The sequence below is a fragment of the Myotis yumanensis genome, unplaced genomic scaffold (assembly GCF_028538775.1).
Source record: "Myotis yumanensis isolate MYYU_CA2020_CCGP unplaced genomic scaffold, mMyoYum1.0.hap1 SCAF_10, whole genome shotgun sequence".
Taxonomy (NCBI): domain Eukaryota; kingdom Metazoa; phylum Chordata; class Mammalia; order Chiroptera; family Vespertilionidae; genus Myotis; species Myotis yumanensis.
The window spans coordinates 16,697,289-16,717,003 of NW_027223761.1; the positions used below are offsets into that span (position 1 = coordinate 16,697,289).

The window sequence follows — 19,715 nt, forward strand, 5'->3', positions numbered from 1 at the left end:
CCATGATGGGGTGGGGCCATTGGCCTCCCCAATCCCAGAACCCAAAGTGGAACTGTGTAGAGCTGAGTTGGAAACCAGAGACCTGGTTTAGTCTTTGCTCTCTGCCTTTGATCCAACTGGGTCTACAACTTGGGCCCATAGGACTTCTCTAGACCTATTTCCTCATCTCCAAATGGGCTTGCCAAGCTCTCCTGTTGACCCCACAACCTTGTTATGACGGGCAAGAGGCCCCCAAAAGGCTTTATCCTTGGGGAGGCTCTATCCACCAGGCAAAGGCTTTCTAAGTGGAGGGGTTGATATTGTGACCTCCAACAGGTAGGGCTGGGCTCATCCTTGGCCAGGGAGGGCAGAGGTGAGACTAGACAGGGCCAAATTTGGATCACCTCACCCACATGGCTGAATAACCTTTTTACAAAATAATAGAGCAAGTTGGGGTCCCATCTGGATTAAAACTGTGTCTCCACTAGTTATGTGGTCTGGGTGTAATACCAGTGCTCATCTCAGAGGGTTTTGTGAAGAGGATTGAGGTTACCGAGTCCTTGGCCAAGGTTTACACTTAACAAATTCATAGCCCCACTGTCAGCCAAGGAATTCTTCCCCATCTGATAATGCATAGCTCCAGTCCCACCTCTTCATGGGAGCCTGTCCTAACCAGTGCTGAACACGAAGGACTAGAGATTATAGAGGTAGAAGTAACTGAGAGGTTGCAAGCCCTGCATCTACTACAAGGGAGGAAAGCGAAGTAGAGAAAAGGCAAGTGGCGCCCTAGCCAGTTTTGCTCAGTGGATAGAGCTTCTGCCTGCAGACTGAAGGGTCCTGGGTTCAATTCCGGTAAAGGGCATATGCCTGAGTTGCGGGCTCGATCCGTAGTAGGGGGCATGCAGGAGGCAGCTTATCAATAACTCTCTCTCAGCATTAATATTTCTCTCTCCCCTCCTTTTGGAAATCAATAGAAATATTAAAAAATAAAATCCAATGGAAAAATATCCTCAGGTAAGGATTAACAACAACAACAAAAAGGCAAGTGGCTTGCCCTAGGTCACACAGCTAGCGGATGTCCTTTAGTCGAGTTCACTGTTATAAATATAACTTTCTAGAAAATTCTGGTGTTCCTAATGATACAACTCTTCACACTGTTTTGTATTACTTGCTTTCCATTTAACCTTTTGGTTTTGTCTCTGTTGGGGTAACATAGTTATGCATGACCTATAGTGTCTGGGACACAAAGATACTGAAGTACTTGTTGCTGGCAGAAGCCCGGGGGTGGCTCTGATTTTCCTGTATACCTTTGTATGATTTGGGGCAAATATCCTCTGCCACTAACTTGCTTGAAACTTAAAAAAAAAAAGTTTTTATTGATTTTAGAGAGAGGGGAAGGGAGGAGAGAGAAACGTCAATGGGCTGCCACCTATATACCCCCTATTAGAGATTGAGCCCGCAACCCAGGCATGTGCCCTGATGAGAAATCGAACTGGTGGCCCATCAGTGCATGGGATGACGCTCAACCAGCAGAGCCACATCAGCTTGAACCTTAATGTGGCCAAGGCCCATGAATAGAACAGGCCTTTCAGTCACTGTACTGAGGACACAAAGTAAAGGAAACCTGAGGGACCAGCAAGTGGCATCTTTGTGGGATGTCTGTAGACAAGGACAAGCTCCAACCCCCATTATGGGTGGTTTCCTAGGACTGGAGGGGTCCAACTTTTTGCCAGTTACATCTTCACTCCACACCCATAGTCCTGGGTAGGAAGCAATCAAGATGACCTTCTGTCATTCCTACCTACCCACCTGTCGCTGTTAGAGTTGCCCCAGTCCCTAGCAGGCTCACAGGAAGCAGGTGGTGGTGGTACAGAGATGGGTGTAAGCACAGGCAGTGCTTATCTGAGTGGCTTATGCTGAGGCATCAGATAGGGCTCCCTAAGGACGCCAGCAGCACCAAGACCAGTGCCTGGGAGAACCTGGGCCCAGCTCATTTCAAAGACCCCCCCTTAGTCCCCAAACCCCCCCCCCCTCCCCCCGCCCAGCCCCACCATCCTCCATAAAAACAGAGCGGAGCCTGGTGAGGGGCATGTCATCATTTTAATGATGTAGATCTTTGGTGTTTCCCTCATTAGCAGTCAGACTATCCCCTCTTCTCCCACCACAATGTTTCTATGAGTTACAAACAGAAATCACATTTTCATACTAAAAACAAAATAATCAGCGCCTTGATTTTTCCACTAGAAACTACACGTACAGTTTAAGATTCCACATGCAACACCTTAAATCACAGACCAAGACCTCACATTCTGACCTGGAGTTTCACCCCCTCCCCCAGCCTCGGGCTGGCTTTGGCCTCGGCTCAGGGAATACTGATACCCACAGGCGCTGCTCTGAGGGCCTGGGAGGCAGGGAGGGAGGGGCTTGGTGCACAGGCCCTGGGGGCTGGCCAGCCTACACCCCCCACTCCTGAGTGAGGACCTGCCCACCATCCCTTGACCCCATCCTCTGTCAGGCAAGCAGGCTCCCCCCACGCCATGGTTGTCCCCATTAGCAAGCGTAGAAGCCCATCCTCGGGAATCTGGGCCTGGCCTGCCCGACAGTGGCCTTCGTGGGGAAAGATAAGAAGCTGAAGCTCTGGAGGCTCCGAGATAGAGATGGCTTCTGGGGGTCGGCTGCTCCTCTTGCTCTTCAAGTCCTAGTGGCTTGGCCCCTACAACAGGTGGACAGGGCACAGCTGTCTCACTGGCCACTGTGCAGGACGGTTTGGCCCTTCTGGGGTTCTCTGTGACCAGGGGAAAGGGGGTTCATGGCAGAATACCCACTTCCTTCTCCATTCACTCAGCACAGCAGTGTGGCTCCGTGGGCTCCAGATCCTGGAAGGTTCTAGTGCTAAGGTGAGCCTTGCCCATTTGACTGCCTCACGCCCACAGACTCCGATTTCCTCGAACCCCCGCCCTCTTGCTCCTGCTCCTGATGCAGCCTGCAGCTCTTCCGTGTCCAGTTCCCAGTCAGCTGTGAGGTCCGATTTCTGCTCAGCGGTTTGAGGGAGGCACCAGTGCACACTTGTCTCTACCTGTTCCGTGGCTCCCCACTGGGGCCGGCGGCTTCCCCCCTGCTGCTACCTCCACTGTCAGGAAGGTGGTGGTTACTGGTCAGGTCGCAGTGCGGGGTTGGTCCCTCGGTGCTGGGAAGGGGGACAGGAGTAGGGGCAGGGGAGGAAAAGGGCAGGGATGGCTGGGGGGTTTCCCGCCCAGGGGTACTGGGCTGGTCCCAGGAGGCTGTCCGGGGGCTTAGGCCTCGCTCTGCCAGCTGCCCAGGTTCGGGGAGCAGTCCCCGAGAGGTGGAGGGCTGGGGCGAGGAGGTGCGGGCAGCCCCAGGCTCAGTCCCTGTCTGGGAGCTGCGGTGAATGCGGTGGCTGACGATGATGTTGTTGCCAAAGCCGCCCATGGAGGCCATGGTGGTGCTCTGCTCCCGCTGCACCACGGCGGTCATGCCACCCTCGGCCATCAGCCGCTGGATCCTGCTGAGGGCGTCTTCCCCACCTGCATACTCTGAGCCCTCACCTGGAAGGTATGAAGCAGGAGAGGGAGGGAATTAATTGCTGGCCTGGTCCTCTGAGCCAGGCAGGCAACTGCTAGGAGGAACTGGAGGATTCTAGGCTAAAAGCAGAAACAAGGCCCACTCCCCCAATCTATCTGAGAATCACTCGGACACCTGAGCGCGATGACTCCCGGAATGGCCCTAGCTTATACTTCTGTTTTACTGGCAGGGAAACTGAGGCCCAGCATGGCCTGCAGTGCCCAAGGCTACTCAGCCACCACACAGGCAGAACCAGACCAGAAGGCAGGTGTTCGGCTTTAGCCCTTTCAGGACCAGTGGCAGGCTGGTCATTAATTGAATGAAGGCAATGGGAAGGGCCCAGCCAGCTAGCTTGCTTTGCCTGCCTGCTCTCCTCCATGAGTAACCTAACCTGGTAGCCCTGGGAGAGGGTATGCTGCCTGGTCTTCGGAAAGAGAGGGCACCCCACAGAGTGTGGCTCAAAGGCAAACAGCCTGCTCTGCTTCACTTCAAAGCTGTGCTGTCTTCCCTGTGTTCTGTTTATGGTACTTCCTGAGAGTCCAGGAGGAAGTCTGAATTTTTAACTGTTCCCCCTTCATCCATCAGCCTTCCTACGTTATTTCCCACACACTGTTCTCCTGGGGCTCGATGCCTGACACTTCCTCTCACCTGCCCCACAGCCAGCCACCTGCCCGGGCCTGAGGTTTCAGTCACATCTTAAGAGGCAGAGGAGGTTCTAGGGCAGTGGTTCTCAACCTGTGGGTTGCCAACCTGTGGGTCGTGACCCTTTGGGGGTTGACGACCCTTTCACAGGGGTCGCCTAAGACCATCAGAAAACACATATATAATTACATATTGTTTTTGTGATTAATCACTATGCTTTAATTATGTTCAATTTATAACAATGAAAATACATCCTGCATATCAGATATTTACATTACAATTCATAACAGTAGCAAAATTACAGTTATGAAGTAGCAATGAAAATAATTTTATGGTTGGGGGTCACCACAACATGAAGAACTGTATTAAAGGGTCGCGGCATTAGGAAGGTTGAGAACACTGTTCTAAGCCTTCCCCCAAGGGCCTGACCGTTCCCTTGTGTGGGAAGAGAGAGGCTTCGGCTCAAGTCCAGTTCTGTGATCTTGGATAACCCCTTAACTTGCACATCCTCAGCTTCCTGACTTGCACAGTAGGATGCACACAGCCTGCACAGTGCCGGGCGGAGCATGACAGCGCGTGTGAGTGCGGCCCCGGTGGACGCCCAGTGGTGATGAATGGGGTCTGGAGTGCAGCTCCGTCCTGAGGGACCGTCCCTCCAGCCTGTGCTCAGCTATGACCTAGACACAACTGCTGCTTTGTTTCCGCTGGCTGCCTGCTGGCAGTTTGGGATTTTGCATATTTGGGGGCTTTGATAGTGGGTTTTTTCTTTTGGGGTACTTGTCCACTGCTAGTTCTGCAAGACTTTCCTTGCTTCCTCCCTGCCAGTCCCCTCTCTCTGCTTGCTGTTAGAACTGATTTCCAGGCAGCCAGTTTCACAGCTTTGTAGTGTCTAAGGCCACACTAGGCCTCTCTCTCCCTCTCAGTGCTTGGCATCCCTGGTAGTTCTTCCTCGGGTCTTACCGAGGCAGTGGGTGGTGGGGACTCCGCCTGGGCTTTCACTTACGTCCAGCTTGCTTTTCTCCAGATCTCCTGGTTAACCCTGCCCCATCTACCCCCCACCACTCAGGCAGCAGCCCACCACAGTCTCCCCTGACAGCTCAGCGCCAGCTCCCAGGGCAGAAGGAATGAGAACCTGCAGGGCTCAGAGTTCTCTAGGGAACAAGCTGTCTGGCAGGGGGACACAGGAAGGGTCAACTTATAGCCTTGGTGCCAGCACAGTCTCTATACTGTGAGCCAAAGGGCTGCCTGGGGAGGCCCGAGGGGAACTCCTTCTGCTCACTGCCACCCCCACTGCTTTCCAAGAACTCTGTACTGAGGGCTCCCCAGCCTGGTCTGGGAGGTGCAGTGGGCTGGCCTGAGGACTGCTGGCATTGGAGCTCATGGTGCAGGGCTCAGGGGGTGAGATGGGACGGGACACCATCAGCTCTTTCCATGTAGCTCACTTCCGGGCCCTGCTGTGAGCACTCGGATCTGGGCCTTCTGTCCTCTCCCACTGCACCAGTGGCTCCCGTCCTGGCCACCTCTCACCATGGCTGGTCTTGCTTTTTATATCGTCCCTTTCCACCCAGCCTCCATGCTGCTGCTATTACCATCCCAATTAAACTCTGATTCACTGAGTTCTGGTTAAATTCATACTTGTCAAAACCAAGCAGCTTCAAAAAAATCAAGAATCCTTAGCTTGAGATTTAAAGGCCCTCTGGCCAGGTTCCAGCCGCTTCCTGACCAGGACCTCTTCCTGTGCCCTGTGACCTTACCAAAGCCGGCCCAGCATGCTGTACGCCCGCCTGCCCTGTGCCTGCCCATGGCCTCATGTCTAAGGTCCACTCTTTTTCAAGGGCCAACGCAAGTACCGCCTCTCACCCAGACCTCCGATGGAGTGGCTGCTCCTTCCCCAAGCCCTGCGGTGCCCACACTTCTCTGAGTAAGTTATCTGTGGCACCGACCCTCTGCAAGTTCCTGAAGGCCTCAGACTAAGTTTTATTCATCTTTGCGTCTAACGTTGGTCTGGAACTTGGTGTGTATTTATCAGATGAATGTGTGGGTGAATAAAAGGGCTCCCGAGCTGATTACAGAGGCTTAAGTGGCTTCTGAACACAGATCACATGTTGCCCCTGCTGTGGGAGAAACACCTGTGTCTGTTTCTTTCCCGAGGGAAAGGACACGCTTCATCCCTGAATGTGATTCCCTTGGCAATACCTTTGGATTCATGGTCCCTAATATAATAACACACACACACACACACCCCAACAGCTTCCTCAGGGCTGGGTGCTGACAGCTTTGAGCTATGAGCTGTGCTTCTCTCTTGGGGACTCTAAGCCAAGGCTACGTGCCACGGAAGGCAGCCAGCACATTCTTCCAGAGGAGAACGCACACACTGGGGCCCGAGGGAGATGGCAGCCTGGCCCAGGAGCTCAGCGATGAGCGGCAGGAGCGGTGGCCACAGGGTCAATCCTGCTGTCTCCTTCCCTGGAGCAAAGTGTTTCTTTCCATCTTTGAAAAATGGGAAACTGATTTCGTGTTGACATGAGATCTTTTCCTTGGCAAATTCTAAGATACATTCTGGATGCAGAGTCCAGGATGGACCAACCAACAACTTCCCATAATGCCCTGTGACCTCATTTAATTCTGGGGGTTCACTGCCCAGAAGGGGGAAGCAAGGCTGAGTGAAGGGAGAAGCTGCCCTTCCTGGTCTCAGTGGGCCTGCTGGTCTTCTAGCCCCTCCCACCTCACATTGCTCTCCCTGCCGCCCAGGACCCAGGTCACTGCAGCTGGTCTAGCATCTTCACCTCACAAGAAAGGCCAGACAACCTTTCCCAGCGTCAGAGGCAGAGCCACGGGCTCCCCAAGTCGTGTGGCACAGCCAAGCAAGGGGCAGGGCCTTGCCTCCACTCCATCCTCCCCTCCCACACACTTCCTGGATGCCTGCTGTATGCGGGGCAGGAGTGGGTCAGTGCTGGGAGCAAACAGTGAGACCAGGGAATGCTCCCTCCGTTTCTGACAGGGTAGGGCAGCTCTAAGTTGGATGAGCACTGCAAATTCCCACTGTGGAGGGCTCTTCCTGGAAGTCCTAGGAAGAGCTGAATGGACTTTAACCAAATTTTTACAGAACAAGAAAATGAGGAGCTACGTGGAGCCACCCGGTGCTAGCTGGTCGGAACGAGAGGGGCACCACAGAACAGTGACTGCTACGAAGCAGAGCTGGTCTCCCATACTCGTGAACCTGGGCCCTGGTGTGTGGGGTGGGATGTGCAGGTGATATCCCTCCTCCCATGCCCCCGGCCCTGTCTCCTAGCTGAGCCCAGAAGAGAGGTTATGCAGATGGGGCCACCAGTTTGCCTACATGGACAGAGGAGGCAGATGCTGGGAGTGAGGTGCTGATGCGTAGAGCAGCTGTGCCTGCCTGCTGGGTGGGGAAAGTCTACACCGAAGGAGAATCCCGGCACCTGGCTCAGCAGGAGTGGTTGCTGGTCAATGAGAGCAGCACCTCCAAACAGGGCTCCTGGCCCCAACGACGGAGGCTGCCCCCCGCCCCCATGCTCTCCTCCCCTTACTTCTTTCTAGGTATGTCTCTTTCTGAGAGGATTAAGAGAGCTGGAGGTCCAGAGCTCCGGGCCAAGGTTACAGGGCCCCAGACAGACACGCAAGCTGAAAGCCTACTGTGCCCAGGGGCCAGCTCCCGACTGCCACTCCTGCTGAGGAACAACTCCGGCTTCTGCAGGACGCACCCTCCACCACCTGCTCCCCTTTGTGGGGACAAGACAGGGAGGAAATGCGGTCTGGCCTCTTGAAACTGGGAGCAAGAGCCCCTTCCTCTTGCCAGCCTCCAGCCCAGCCCAAACAAGAAGAAAGGAGCTTATGACTGACTGAGAACGTCTGGAATGGGCTGAGGCTAATCCAGAAAAGAGCAGAGGAACCACTTTGTAATTTATGTAAATGTCTAACCCTACACTATACACCGAAAACGCACATAATATTGAATGTCAACTGAAACTGAAAAATTAAATAAAAAAAAAAAAACACTAAAAAGCAGAAGATTCTCTGGGAGGTGAGGATGCCTTCTCCTCAAGCTGGCAGCTCCTGGCCCCGAGCCCTGTGCACTTGACCGCAAGGATAAAGGCCTCAGCCCCAACCAGTTCCTGGAATCTGCCTTCCCTACTCATTCAGCCTCAGTTCTCAACACGTGCTGATCAGGCCACAAACACGAACTTGCTCGTGGTCCTCTGCATAGAGCAGTGGCTCTCAACCTTCTGGCCCTTTAAATACAGTTCCTCATTTTGTGACCCAACCATAAAATTATTTTCTTTGCTACTTCATAACTGTGATGTTGCTACTGTTATGAGTCGTAATGTAAATATCTGATATGCAGGATGGTCTTAGGCGACCCCTGTGAAAGGGTCGTTTGACCGCCAAAGGGGTCGCGACCCACAGGTTGAGAACCAATGGTGTAGAGTGTGATGTTTTTGAACTTGCAGGTGCTGTCCCCTCTGCCAGGAATGCCTCTCCCTGCACTCCCCACCCGCTTTGCTTGACTAACTCCTACTCATCCTTACAAGCTCAGCTCAGAGCCACCTCCCCCAGCAGCCTTCCCCCAGCCCCATAGGCTGGGTGGGCATGGCCCCTCCTTTGAGTTTCTGAGGTCCTGATCACAAGAAGTCATTATCTTCCTGCCTCTCTAGAGTTCAAGTTCACTGAGGAAAGGCTTATTTGTCTTTGTAGCCCAAGCGGCTGATCCATGGTGGGAATCAGTAAACGGCCATGAGATCAGATCCAAGGGGCTGCCTAGAACTGTCTTTAGCGCGGGGGTGGCTGGAGGAGCCTGCAACTCTCTCCTTGCTGAGGCCTGAAGCCCAGCCAGCACTGCCAGCTGCTTATGTCCACACCCTGGGGCTTTCCACCCAACGAAGAGTCACAGGCCTCAGATGTAGGTGTGGCCTGGGCCATAGACCAAAAAGGGACTTAACTTTAAATTTTTCAGTTTATGGCAGCCAGAGGGACAGTGCCCTGCGGTGGGGGGGGGGGGGGGGGGGGGGGGGGGGGGAGGGAGAGGGCGGGACTGAGTATAGAAAGCTTCCCTGGGGGGACACAGGCAAATTCGTTACTCTTTGCCTGATGCACATCACGACTTCTCCTCCCATAGGCTCAACATAGACCTAGAGAGTGTGTGTCTGCTTCGAGGCTGGCTTGTGTGGAGCTGGGACCAGCAAGGGGCCGAGGTAGGGGGTAAGGAGATGACTGAGTGAGAACAGGCTGTTTAACACAGCTGCTAACAGACTCCAAAGTGGCTCAAGCTCTGCCGCTGGGAAGTGCTAATTGGTTCTTAGACGTGTGAGGCCAGCACAGACTGCCAGGGAGGCTGGCTGAGCTGCACCTGAGATAGGTGACAGGAAGGGGCTGAGGGTGTGCTGGGCTGCACCCAAATGGCAGTGATTCACGGGTGTAAGAGGAGCACAGTTGCAGGGGGACAGGCTCCCTGTGGGTGGCCCTGGAAGCCGACAGCAAGAGGTCTCTCGTAGCCTTTCCCATCCAGCGACGTCCTGCCCTCTCTCCAAGCACAGCCTCTGTCCTCCAAGTTTTGGAGGAGAGGGCACTTGAGGGAAAGCGGGAAGAGCAGCTCCGCTTGCTGGAATCAGTGACAGATGGAGATGAGGTTCCTGCCTGAGGAGGTGGTTAATGCCACCAAGAGGGCACTCCCCAAAGAGGGAAGGGTACTCATCCTGACTGGAGTGCATTCTCTCAGTACCCCCGTCCATGTGGAGGAGCCAGGAGCCTTGATGATGGTCCCGCCCACTCCCCTCACCGCCCCCAGCCATATTTTCCCACTAGCATCACATGGCTCTCACCTTCCCCGGGACCCGAGGCTGCTGTCCCTGGCTCCTGTATCTCCCTCTCCGTCTGTGTTTCCGCATTCTGCAGCTGAAGGGCCAGAGTCTGGGTGCCCTGAGACGTCACTGAGGTGGTGGGGTTCCGGGGCTGCAACCCAATTGCATTCATCAGACCCATGTCTCTGTCTGTCCTCCATGTGGCTCTGCTGGTTCTAGGGAGAGAAAGGTGGACTGAAATCAGGCAGGGCTTGGAACAGCACCTCTCAGAGCTCTGCTGGCTCCATGCCAAGCCTCGGGCACAGGCTTGACCAGGGCTGCAGGCTAAGCAGCAGCCCTGACCGCCCACAGCTACCTCCCAACCCAGTGAACTCGCCTGTGTCCCTTCTCCTTCCTATCAGTCCATGCCCGAGACAAGGAAAGGCGGCCACAGAGCCATCCAATTTTGCAAGCCCAGCTGGTTCAGCCACTCCCTTAAACAAAGGGGACTTTCTGATGAGGTAGAGATGGCTAACGTAAAAGACTTTTTTAGATACAGGAAGCCCCTAACTGAGATCCATGGGACAAACAGTGAGCAGTAGAAGGACCTTTCTCTCTTTAGCATTTCCTTCCTTCTATATGCTGACAAGGTTCCAGTTTACATCCACTGGATCTCCACTGTGGAGGAAAAGTACCCAGACTCGTATGAAGCTGTTCGGGGACCCTTCAGGGCCTTCTGAAAAGCTGCCCTATGAGAAAGGCCCGGGCCCAAGGCCAGCACCCTCTCCCCTTGGGCATTTCCAGGCTCTGAGCCTTGGGGTGGCTAGCTGGCAGCAGAGGAAGCCCAGGACTTCTGAGAGGGTCACTCATATTTCTAGCTGTTTCTGGGGACGATTTCTGCAGCTGGGCCCTCTAGGAAACAGTGCTTGCCTTTGTTTTCTCAAAATATTCATCTTCATTAGTGAGTTAAATGATAAGAGGGTTAGTACCAGGTTTCTACTCTCTAAACGGACCCTGGACTGCAGCTCTGGGCAGCTTGGTCCTGGAGGCCCTAGTCACCTGGGAGATCACTGACAGATTCTCCCTGAGGACATGAGCACGCATCCTAGGGACAGGCTCCCTCTCCAGTGCCCTGACTTCTCCCCTCCCCACAGGATGGGAGAGGACCAGAAGGTGTCCTAGCTTGTTCTACACCAAGACCCTAAGAGCAGAGGTTTTGTTCTTTCTTAGACATGGACATCAATATATTTTTATTGATTTCAGAGAGGAAGGGAGAAGGAGAGAGAGATAGAAACATCAATGACAAGAGAGAACCATTGATCGGCTGCCTCCTGCACACCCGCTACTGGGGATCAAGCTTGCAACCCAGGCATGTGCCCAACTGGAATCGAACCCGGGACCCTTCAATCCACTGAGCCAAACCGGCTAGGGCAACACCATTTTCTTGAATGAAATCGCGTGCAAAGGCTCAATGCATGAAGCAGATCAAAGAGGAGCCGCTCTGATTGAGGAGTGGTACCCAGAGAGCCCTGGGTACAGTCTGAGGGCATCGCTCGGGAGCCCATCAGAAGCAGGAGGCAGGGGCAGACCTCAGTCCGCTGCACCCTCCTCCTTCAAACACTCACCCGGGCCTCTCACTGCTCCGGCTGCTGGAGTGGACCGTGAAGACAGTCTCGTTCAGCTGGTCCCAGTAGTACTCAATGCCTGAGTTCGAGGCCCTGAAAGTCAGTGGGGAAGGACAGAGGAGAAGGTGGAAGGCGTTAGAGAGGGACTGGCCAGAACTTTTCACAATTCCCAAGCTTCGTAGACTGTGGCCCGGGAACCCTCCTTCCTCACTCCTGGGCGGGGCCGAGAGGCACTCCACTGGCACGCTCAGCGCTCAGCGTGAAGCACTTCAGGCAAATGCCTGCAGAGCTGATTTTAGCCTCTTCTTCCCGCAGACAAAGCCTGACTGCAAGAGAGAGAGAAAAAATGATGCCTGACTGGCTCCACCTTGGGGCTCAGAGACAGCTAAAAAAATGGCCACAACAGACGCAGGCACTGGGTTCTGAGTGCTCTTCAGACACAGAAAGGAGCTAAGATGGCAAATGGGAGGCTGGAGAGGCCCTGGAGAGACAGGGTGCCACGACTGCCCTGCCTACAGGTCCTGCTTCGTGCTCAGAAACAGGCTCCACACACAGAGGGCAGGTGCCCACTGCCCTGTGGCGGGGAAGGAGCACAGGGCTCCTGGCGTTCTCCACTTGCCTGGAGCTCAGAAGTCTAAGCAGACAAAAGCCCCCACTGAGCTGTAAGAGCCCCCATTTCTTTCTATTCTGGACCTACAGCCTCCTGGGCCAGGGCACGTTGGACAAGCAATGGGGAAGATGCTCCTCAAGCTGAAGGAGACGAGGCTGCTCACGAACTTCTCATGGGGAAGGAAGGAGAGAAACTCAGGTGGTGATGGCTGACTGCTGGTGGCACAGCTGCCAGAGGGAGCGGTGGCCTCTCTTCCTTCTATATTGACTTGCACACAAGACTGCTTTGCTCTGCTTTCTTTCTTTTCTTTTTGTCAATCCTTACCCAAGGATATTTTTTCCATTAATTCTTAGAAAGAGTGGAAGGGAGGGGGAGAGGCAAAGAGAAACATCTATGTGATGTTTCTATTGGTTGCCCCCCACATGCGCACCAACCAGAGCCAGGGATCGAGCCTGCAACCAAGGTACAAGCCTTGACTGGAATTGAACCCCAGACCCTTCAGTCCATAGGCCAATGCTCTAACCACTAAGCAACCAGCTAGGGCTGCTTTGCTTTCTTTTTTTCTTTTTAAATATTTTTATTGATTTTTTACAGAGAGGAAGGGAGAGGGATAGAGAGTTAGAAACATCGATGAGAGAGAAACATCGACCAGCTGCCTCCTGCACACCCCCCACTGGGGATGTGCCCGCAACCCAGGTACATGCCCTTGACCGGAATCGAACCTGGGACCTTTCAGTCCGCAGGCCGACGCTCTATCCACTGAGCCAAACCAGTCAGGGCTGCTTTGCTTTCTGATTCCTCCCTGGAACGTATTACACCTAGACCTGTGGTCGGCAAACTGCGGCTCGCAAGACACATGCGGCTCTTTGGCCCCTTGAGTGTGGCTCTTCCACAAAATACCACTTGCGGGCGCGCACGTACAGTGCGATTGAAACTTCATGGCCCATGCGCAGAAGTCGGTATTTTGTGGAAGAGCCACACTCAAGGGGCCAAAGAGCCGCACGTGGCTCGCAAGCAGCACTTTGCCGACCACTAACCTAGACCAGTCACTGTGGCTGAGAGTGAGGTGTGATGCGGGTGGTGAAAGCAGAGGGACAGAAGTTGGGAAGGAGGGACCTTTGACTAGAAGTCTGGCATCCCTGTAGAGATCCTATGCTACACACAACAGCCAGTTCTGATCCCAGATGGGGCAGGACGTGCCCCTGTGCATGAAGAGCTCTGCTAGTGCTAGGGACTGAACTGCATGTTGAAGTTGGTCCCCCACTGTGGTTATGTCTGGAGACAGGGTCTTCAGGAGGTAATCCTATATAATAAAAGTCTAATATGCTGCCCTAGCTGGTTTGGCTCAGTGGATAGAGCATCAGCCTGCGGACTGAAGGGTCCCGGGTTGGATTTCGGTCAAGGGCACATACCTGGGTTGCAGGCTCGATCCTTAGTGGGGGGCGTGCGGGAGGCAGCCAATCAAATATTCTCTCATCATTGATGTTTCCACCTCTCTCTCCCTCACCCTTCCTTTCTGAAATCAATAAAAATGTATATTTTTAAAAAAGGCTAATATACAAATTATCCCCTCAACTGGGAGTTCAAAGGGGAGTTCAGCAAGGGGGTGGGGTCAGTCGCCAACCGCCCGTGGCCCCTCCCCTCAGCCAGGTGGATCCCACCTGTGCACTGGGCCTCTAGTTAAGGTCATAAATGTGAGACCCTAATACAACAGGACTGTGGCCTTCTCACCATGTGAAGACAGAGTAAGAACATGACCCTCTGCAACTCAGGAAGGGTCCTCACCAGAATGGGCCACGCTGGCTTCAGCGTCCAGGCTGCGAGGAGGAACAGTCATTGATTAAGCCATCCAGCCCATGTACTCTCTTAAGGAGGCCTGCGCAGACGATGACAATCTCCAATGAAAGCCAGCTTTTTAACCTATGGGCCCAGGTCACCTTCCTCTAACGACAGAACTTCTTCCATGAAGAGGAAACAAATTAGTCAGCAGGTTCTGAGGGACGGCCAGGAGGTGAGACTGTGAAGGGTGATGTAGATGCTTCCTTCTTAAACAAGAGGAGTAGACAGTTCCTGATATGGGATGTGACAGGACTTGGATGAGGAGGGAATGTATGTTGGAAGCTGTGCTCCACAGCGAAAGGAAACTGGCCTGGCACTGAGCCCCCAAGCCTGTCTTTAGAGCAGGGGTGGGGAACCTTTTTTCTGCCAAGGGCCATTTGGATATTTATAGTATCATTCACAGGCCATACAATTGTCAACTTAAAAATTAGCTGCTATATTTAACTAACTCACCCTTAATGCCTTGCCAGGGCCAGACCAAATGATTTCTCAGGCCTTATACAGCTCGAGGGCCTGATGTTCCCCACCCTTGCTTTAGAGCAGCGGTTCTCAACCTGTGGGTCGAGACCCCTTTGGCGGTCAAACAACCCTTTCACAGGGGTCACCTAAGACCATCCTGCATATAAGATATTTACATTACGATTCATAACAGTAGCAACATTACAGTTATGAAGTAGCAACGAAAATAATTTTATGGTTGGGTCACAACATGAAGAACTGTATTTAAAGGGACAGAAGGTTGAGAACCACTGCTTTAAAGGATCGCTAAGATTCTGGGGACAGGGTTCACCTGAGGGCACACGAGTGATTTTGGAGGGAAAGAGCCCCAGCCTGCCAAAAGTGCTCTTCCTTTCCCTGCTCTATGTAATCCTTCGACAACTCCCAGAGGGCCTGGGAACCCCTTTAAAATGGAGCATCTCCTCCCTCTTCCAAACACTCAGCTGCTTGGTGGGGTTGTCTGAGAACCACGGGCATGGGTGAGTGACGGTGAGGGGGGCAGATCTTGTATTAGGGAAAAGGCAAATGCCACAAGTCAACAGCAGAGGCCTTCCAAAACAAAGCCATCACTGCCAGCTGCCAGGGAGCCTCTGATTTGCAAACTTGTCAGGATTTATTGACAGGTGGCAATACCATGTGGGTCCCTGCCAATCCTTCCTCTGTAATTCCTGCTAGCCAGGGCTGGTTACTGACAACAAATTGTTCACGCCAAACCATGTACCAGAACCTTCCTTTCCATCACAGGAAAGAGACCACTGAAGGCCCACTCGGAGCTGGGACTGTCAGCGTGATGCTGATGGTCAAAGGGTCCCCCTTAAACTCTTCCCACCCATCTGGCTCAGAGCTGGGGACTCTGGCCACTGAAACAGAACAGGATGATAGACTGCATCAGATGCACTGCTGCACCCTCCCGCCTCCCCCCAAGCCTTTCTGTTCCCCACCAACAGGTCTGTTTCTAATCCTGATATGGCTCCTTTCTGTGGTCGGAAAAGCTCAACTACAACAAGCTCAAGGATTTGAAAATTCCAGGTACCAAGGAACAGAGTTGAAGGAACATCTCTGGCCACAGAAACTCAGTCTTCAATGCCAATGGGCCTAACCACCTCTGTCTCCCTGGGGCTTAATGAGGATGAACAAGTCACTATTTGCTCCAGGTTCTTCCTGGGGGCTTGGCAAACACACAAAGGGATGGAGACGAATGGCAAGGCCAGTCAGATCAGCCTTTTCAGATGGACTTCCACTTAACACCCGGCTTCTTTCAGCAGCGTCTGTAAGCTGTGCTTCTGAACACAGCCAGGAGCCCGCCTGGCCTCCTCAGTGGTGACAATGCTCCACAAAGAACTCTGGCTCTAAACTTCCCAACTTCTAGGGAATATTCCCTTTGAGAACACTCTTCTTTCATCTACTGGTTGCATGGCTGTCTCCTTGGAGAAAAGGACTGTTTTGAGGAGACCGGCATTCATCCCTGCTATCCCCATGACGTGGGAAGAGTTGGCACCTGGCTCTTGTGGGACAGGCAGCCTGAAAGACAGTTGCTGTGGCTTCCCTTTTGATTCAGAGGCGTGCCTTTCCCCTCTGTGGTCAATGATGCTTGATTGTAATCACTGTTTACAGTGGCAGCACCCTCTCAGGGGACAGAGCTGGGACCCTGTCAGGAGCCCCACACGCAGCCAAAGGCCAGATGCCCCACAGCCCGAGCCTACTTTTTTCTGTGAATTCTGCCTTCTGAGCTGACTCTGAGAAGTGGTCTTCCCAGAAACACCTCTCTCCCATTTGTAGGACTGATCTATGAAGCCGGAAGTGAGCAAGCACCCCCTCACATCAATCTGGTATTTCACACCCACTGTGGTTATTGGTGGGGGTGTTGGCTGGGCTGGCAGTCAGCCAGAGGCAGAGCAGCAGCTTGGAGGAGTGGCAGTGGGGGAGCAAAGCCAAGGAGAAAGGAGCACCTCGCCGCCTTGGTGACCAGCCACCGTAATGGCTTTGTACAGGGGCTGAAGGGTCAGTTATTTTTCTTCTCACTGGTCCTAAGAATTTCTTTCCCTAGAGAGATGGAGTGTTTCCTTAGGTCTTCTTCTACTGTCAGTACCACCAAGAGATGCCCAAGGAGCTTGTGACCCCTGTCTTTGTGCTTGGAGAGAGCACTGAGGCTAAGACAATGAAGGAGAAATCAAGAGTATACTTGAGAGCACAAAATGAGGTGCAGCTGCCTGTGCCTGGGACAAAGGCAGAAACCACCTGTTTTGGAGGGAGGGCTGTAATCTTAGCCCAGCTGGCTGGCTGGATCCTGTGCCCTTGCGAACGGGTGTGCCAGGGAGCTGCATCACACAAGGACAGGCAGCAACCTTGTAAAGAGACGACAGCCCTGAGCTCCTACATTCTCATTTGTGCTTGTTTTCCTCATTCTAGGCCAGAGACCAGCCACAGTGACAACACAGAGAGACTGCCCTCTCCGCATCACTCACACGACATGCTTATCATCAACCGCATCCAGACCTGCATTCTTTCCCTGAGGTCTTAAGAGAGTTACAAAGTTACATGAGTGTTCTTTTAGTATGTTTTTCTATGGAAGAGAGTGCATGGCTTTAATCAGAATTTTAATTTATTTATTAAGTAGAAACAAAATTTGTTTTTGTTAATCCTTATCTGAGGATATTTTTTCCATTGATTTTCAGAGAGTGGGGTGGCGGGGGGGGGGGGGGGGCGGGGGGAGAGAAAGGGAGAGCAAGAGAGAGAGAAACAATGATGCAAGAGAGACATATCAACTGATTGCCTCCCGCACACACCCCAACTGGTTATGGGGATCGAACCTGCAACCCTTCGATGAACAGGCCAACACTCTAACCATTTAGACATACCGGCCAGGGCTTATCAGAATTTTAAAGGAATTTTTTATTGAAAAAAGGTTAAAAACCAGCTACAGGATAAGAGCTCTGGACTGGAAAGTTAGGAAGCCCAATTCCTTCATTGATCTTTTGGGAGGCCTTGGGTGAGCCTTCACTCAACCTTACCTGAATACTGTTCAGTCTTCCCTGCCTGAAGCAAACCAACCACACAGACTTAGAACTGGAGAAGCTTTGAGTGACTTAGGACAAAGTCCGTCCGTATTAATATACATGTACCCTAATGTCCAGCCCTAAGGTTTGGGGCATATGCCAACACGACCCAAGAAATCAGGAAAAACAGCAACATTGAAATAGGCCGGCTAAGGTAGCTCTCTCAGTCCAACATGACTTCATTTGTGATGGGATGCTGTTTCCTGTGTCAAATGCTGGTGCCACCCTGCTCATAAAAGAGGCTTCAGTTCCTGGTGGTAAGAGAGCTCCCCAAGCAGTCCAAGATGGCTTTGGCCTGCTGAGGCTCTGGCTGTCAAAGACGACATATGGTGAGGAAAGATAGGCCAAAGCCAGCTTCATGCTTCCCTGAGGCGTCTATGACTCACACCAAGTACGTGGGCTGGGGTTTCAGACATCAAAGTCCTCGGGGGCCACGACTAACTGGAGGTAGAGATTCTGCCTCTACAAGAGCAGATCACGTCTACAAGGGGTGCGGAGTCTGGCTGGGAGGAAGGTTAGTGGCGGATCCATAGAGAAGACAACAACGCTGAGGAAGGATGTCTTGGAGAAAGAGGGAAAGAAAGGCCTGTAACTACCGTGTTCATAAGAGTAAAATTAAGGTCCAGAATTCTGGGCCGTTTTGAAAAACATGCCTATGAATTCCAAAGAAAAGAGGAAGATATAAGATAATCAGACTCATGTACTTTGGGAAAAATAAATATTTCAGGGCAGACAGATCCTGGGACTATGGGCAGCCAAGGTGAGAGCAGAAAGAAACAGACCCAGCACCTAGGCTGACGGTGGCACAGTCCTAACAGGCAGGCTGGGCTCCGGAAAGGCACAGGGGCTCGTGGAAGGGGCTCTTTGGACACAGAGCCCGAGGGGAGCACGGCCTGCAGACCAAGAAGTCTGCCAGCTCCAAGAGCAGCTTGACCTGTCAGGGTCAGACAGCAGCCTCTCTCTTTCTTTTTTCTTTAAGTATATTTTTATTGATTTTAGAGAGGAAGGGAGAAGGAGAATCATCAACTGGCTGCTTCCTGCATGCCCCCTACTAGGAAGGAGGTCTGCAACCCAGGTATGTGCCCTGACCAGGAATTGAACCGTGACTTCCTGGTTCATAGGTCAATGCTCAACCACTGAGCCATGCTGGCTGGGCAGCAGTTCTCCTTCAGAGGGGCCCTGAAAATTCCAAATGGAATGAGCTGCCCTTAGAACCAAGTTTTCTTTCTTCTGGACCAACAATCTAGCTCAATTAAGGGCTCAATCACCAGGCTATAAGAACTGACCCAAATACAGACCCTGGAAAAATCATCAAGGGCCCTAGCAAAAGACATCATGGACACTCCCAGAGACCCTAGCAGGCAGTCCCATGTGCTCTGCGATCTGCAGAACACCTATGGAGACTCGATACTTAGTGAAGGGCAGCATTAGGCCGGCCTGGAGCAGGAGTGGCAGTTAGTCAGCTGGAACCTGCAGCGGCCCACACCGCAGTCAGCTTGGTCTGCACTGAAGCACAGAGCTTCACACTCCACACCTGGATGGGTATGAAAATTGATGACAGACCTGGCTGACTCCCAGGGTCCTGCTTAAATAGACCTCTATCCTCCAAAAAGCCAGAGGAAGGGGAAGGAGTGTCATCAGGACTGAACACAGAAATGCTTTGGTCGGTGTCCCCTCCTACCTCCCATTTCAAGACCAGATAATAATCATTTCGATTTTTGTTGTTAATCCTCACCCGAGGATATTTTTTCCATTGATTTTTAGAGAGAGTGGAAGGGAGGGAGGGAGGAGGGGATAGGACAGAGAGAGAGAGAAACATCAATGTGAGAGAGACATATTGATTGGTTGCCTCCCACATGTGCCCCGACCCGTACCAGGGATGGAACCTGCAACCCAGGAACATGCTCTCGACCAGGAATCAAACCTGAGACCCTTCAGTGTGTGGGATGATGCTCCAACCACTGAGAACACAGGCCAGGGCCATTTCAATTTTTAAATGGCACTTTTCAATCTGCCTTTTCTATTATGAGCCAGAGCTTCCAGCAGAAAGAAAACAGGCAGGACACAGACAGAGCCAGGTGGTTAG

The 19,715-nt window shown here is 52.7% G+C and overlaps 1 protein-coding gene across 9 annotated transcripts in view; it reads right to left on the reverse strand.

The window, feature by feature from the left end:
- Nucleotides 1-2,060: 2,060 nt before the first annotated feature.
- The window catches only part of AMBRA1 (autophagy and beclin 1 regulator 1), a 177,921-nt gene continuing 160,266 nt past the window's right edge, over nt 2,061-19,715 (reverse strand). For all 9 annotated transcript variants that reach the window (XM_070427906.1, XM_070427905.1, XM_070427904.1 and 6 more), the window contains 3 exons: nt 11,627-11,719; nt 10,044-10,237; nt 2,061-3,545 (listed from right to left, as the gene is read on the reverse strand). In XM_070427906.1, coding sequence (XP_070284007.1) covers nt 3,052-3,545; nt 10,044-10,237; nt 11,627-11,719 — 781 coding nt within the window. In that variant the 3' untranslated portion in view covers nt 2,061-3,051. The remainder of the gene's footprint in view (nt 3,546-10,043; nt 10,238-11,626; nt 11,720-19,715) is intronic.